This window comes from Microchirus variegatus (genome assembly GCF_963457635.1).
Source record: "Microchirus variegatus genome assembly, chromosome: 12".
In the NCBI taxonomy this organism is placed as follows: Eukaryota; Metazoa; Chordata; class Actinopteri; order Pleuronectiformes; family Soleidae; genus Microchirus; species Microchirus variegatus.
The window spans coordinates 24,036,491-24,039,885 of NC_139813.1; the positions used below are offsets into that span (position 1 = coordinate 24,036,491).

Here is a 3,395-nt window from a genome sequence, read left to right on the forward strand (position 1 = left end):
TGTTACCCGCTCTCATTGGTTATTTTCGCGATCTTCTGCTCATGTATGGAGGACCAAAAATGACAAAACAATAAATAAATAATAATATAATTATGTAATATATTATATGATTTAATATATAATATATAATTTAATTTAATAAATACATGCAGATAGTAATATTTAAATACATAAATAAATAAATAAATAAACAATACATTTTCTTCATGAAAGGGCTATTTCTGTATTTTTACACTTATTAATTAATGTATTTATTTATTTATTTATATTAATTAATTAATTAATTAATTAATGTATTTATTTATACATTAGTTTTTAAATATATTTATTTATTTATTTATTTATTTATTTATTTATTTATATTAATTAATTAATTAATTAATTATTTAATGTATTTATTTATACATTTGTATATATATATATATAATTTTATTATTATTTATTTATATACTTATACATTTATTTAATGTTTTGTCCGTATTGATCGTCTATAATCTGTGATTTCTCAGGATTAAAACGTTGAAAATCGTTTTTTAAAAATCAAGTCAGATCTGAATATCCTCGAGTCTATGGGGGGGAGGGGCGGGGCTTAAAACCTGCAGGGTTACAGCAGGGTCCCCCGAGGACCAGGATTAAGGAATTCTGCTCCGAATCAAAGCAGACTTTAACATCAAATTCTACAAAGTATTTTTGTTAAAAATCTCAGCCTTAAACATCCGTACACGTGTGAAACCAGTGCACTCAGCTACGAGTGAAGTGCAGGATGAAAACGTAGAAGAAACAGCGGAGGAAGGGCAGCCATGTTGCTCTGCTCCCAGTCGGCCGCCCATTCCTCCACACTCCAGTGCTGTTGCCACGGGCAACGAGTTTGGAGAGACCGGTCCCATCAGTGACGTGTCTCCTCCTCACCCCCTCCCCCCCTCTCTCTGTGTGTGTGTGTGTGTGTGTGTGTAGCTGTATGCTAAGCTCCAGTGCATCAAAGCAGAGATCCAGGACGTGAACGATGAGCACGTGAGGAGTCGACAGGAGCTGGAGCAAACTCAGAACGAGCTCACCAGAGAACTCAAGTTCAAGTGAGTGCAGACAAATAAAGACAATATAATGTCAAGAAAAAGCCTTATTTTGCAGAAAATATGACGTATAAATGTCAAATATGTGATTATTTCCTTTTTATTCCTCTTTAAGACGCACTATAATTTCTGATGTTTGTTTCCCTATTCTAAGACTAAATCTACATCTACTACAGTAGAGTTGTGATTTAACATTTGATTTTGTACCATATTCTTATAGTAGAAGAGGCTATTAAGGTGAAAAAAGTCAAACTCATATCACAAAATTCCATTATTATATTAAAATTGTGGGTTTTGTGATGATATTTGGTCGAATTTCAAAATAAAAGCATCTTGTTTTTGATACGGGACAATAAATGTTCACAATAAATATTGCAAAATTAGTAAAAATTAGAAAAAAAACAGAAATAACTGTCAATAAATGTCAAGTGCATTTGGGAGAAACTATGGTGGCCTTCACGTGCCGGAAAGGATGTTATTTCACGTCCATTTTTGTTATAAACTTTCTCCCTTATTTGTCCTGTTGGGCTGCCGTAGACACATGACGGCACAAAATGGCTGCCTCCGTAAAGCAAGACCCTTGTCTGTGTGGATTGCACGTTAAAATAAGAGCTTATTTTAGGGTTTGTGTGTGTGTGTGTGTGTGTGTGTGTGTGTGTGCGTGTGTGCGTGTGCGTGTGCGTGTGTGTGTGCAGGTACCTCATCATAGAGAACTTCATTCCTCCAGAGGAGAAGAATAAGATCATGAACAGGCTGACCTTTGACCCCGAGGAGGATCAGTGGAAGTTCCAGCCTCTGGTTCCTGCTGAAAGGTCAGTGTATATAAATATACATATATATAGGTATATATATATACGTATATATATATTGATTTCTTCTTCTTCCAGTAAATCCTCACAGATGAAGAAAAGGCCGGCGTCTGCCGTCGGTTATAAGCGACCCCTCACTCAGTACGCCAGGGTTGCCATAGCGATGGGAGCCCTCTCCAGATACAGAGTAGGTGTATGAGTGTGTGTAGGTGTGATCTTAATCAGCCACTTTATTAGGTACACCTGTTCAACCCGCTTTACTGCTTTATTAGAGATATAATGTGTCACATTTCTACATTAAAATAATGTAATTATAGTATTTAAATAGAAGTATTTAAAGGTTTAAATTTAGATTGCCTTTTAATCACGTCATCCTCTTTACAGAATGCCTTTATATCGCACTTTTCTTCACTTTTTTAAACCAAAACATCGTTTAAATTTGGCATTTTTGTACAGTTTAGGAGAAAAAATGTGAGTAGAAAACTTGGTATTCGTTTTTTTTTCGTTTTTTAACACATACAGTATAATATACCAATCAAGTGAACAATCAATTGAGTTCAAAGTGGGCAACAGAATAAGAAAGTTGATTTAAGTGATTTTGAACGCAGCTTTTTAGTCTGAATTTTGCCAGAAATTGAAAATCTACTGTGATTTTCACACAAAATCGTCTCCAAAGTTGACACAAATGTCCAATAAGTGACATTTCTTTGGGTGAAAATGCTCAAAGCTATAGAAATATAACAGTAACTCAAATAAAAACCAATAAGAAGAAGCTTCATCAGCAGAAAACCTAAACCTCAGCCACGTTATAACGTCTCCTGTGTACCAAATAAAGTGGCCAGTGAATGTATATGTATATGTATATATATATATATATATATATATGTATATGTATATTAATGTTCCTGTGTTTCAGGCGGAGAACATCATGTTTCTTGAGCTGGACATGACGCCTCCAAACGTGGCGTCGCTCGATCGCTGCACGGAGGCGGAGTCAAACCAAAGTTCCTCTGTGGACAGCTCGCCCACCAAGGACAGAGGCGTCCACAAGTCACGCTCCTGGTGAGCTCGGAAAAACCTCTCAACCAGAACCTGACGCATCAAAATCACAGATTATCTTAACTGCTGCATATGTATATATATGTATTTTTATATATATGTCACCGAAAGGACTTTTTATGTCCTGAAATCTGGCACTAATCCATCTAAATCTTCTATTTCTTGTGCTGCTTGGTTGTTTTAAATGCAGATTAAATGACAATATGTGTTTTAAATGTGGTTTAGGATTATTCGTGTTCAAATTTGCTTCTTTAGAGGAGAGAAAATCATCCAGAATATATAATATTTTTCTGTTTGGACAACAAATAAGAATATTTTCCCTGAAAAGTGTATTTTTTTTACTTCCTTGAGTAAATTTTTGCCTGATTTTCAACTTAAAAACCTGATTCCTATTGATTTCTTTGTTCAATTCAATTCAATTCAAATCTGATTAAAAACAAACATTATGCGTCAAATA

General features: G+C 34.6%; 1 protein-coding gene across 1 annotated transcript in view; it reads left to right on the top strand.

The window, feature by feature from the left end:
* kif3ca (kinesin family member 3Ca) overlaps window positions 1–2,945 on the top strand; it is a gene marked incomplete at both ends in the record, with an annotated part of 15,956 nt that extends 13,011 nt beyond the window's left edge. Inside the window, 4 exons of the mRNA XM_083899151.1 lie at window positions 955–1,073; window positions 1,766–1,888; window positions 1,958–2,066; window positions 2,796–2,945. Of these exons, the coding sequence (XP_083755277.1) occupies window positions 955–1,073; window positions 1,766–1,888; window positions 1,958–2,066; window positions 2,796–2,945 (501 nt within the window). The remainder of the gene's footprint in view (window positions 1–954; window positions 1,074–1,765; window positions 1,889–1,957; window positions 2,067–2,795) is intronic.
* Window positions 2,946–3,395: the final 450 nt, after the last annotated feature.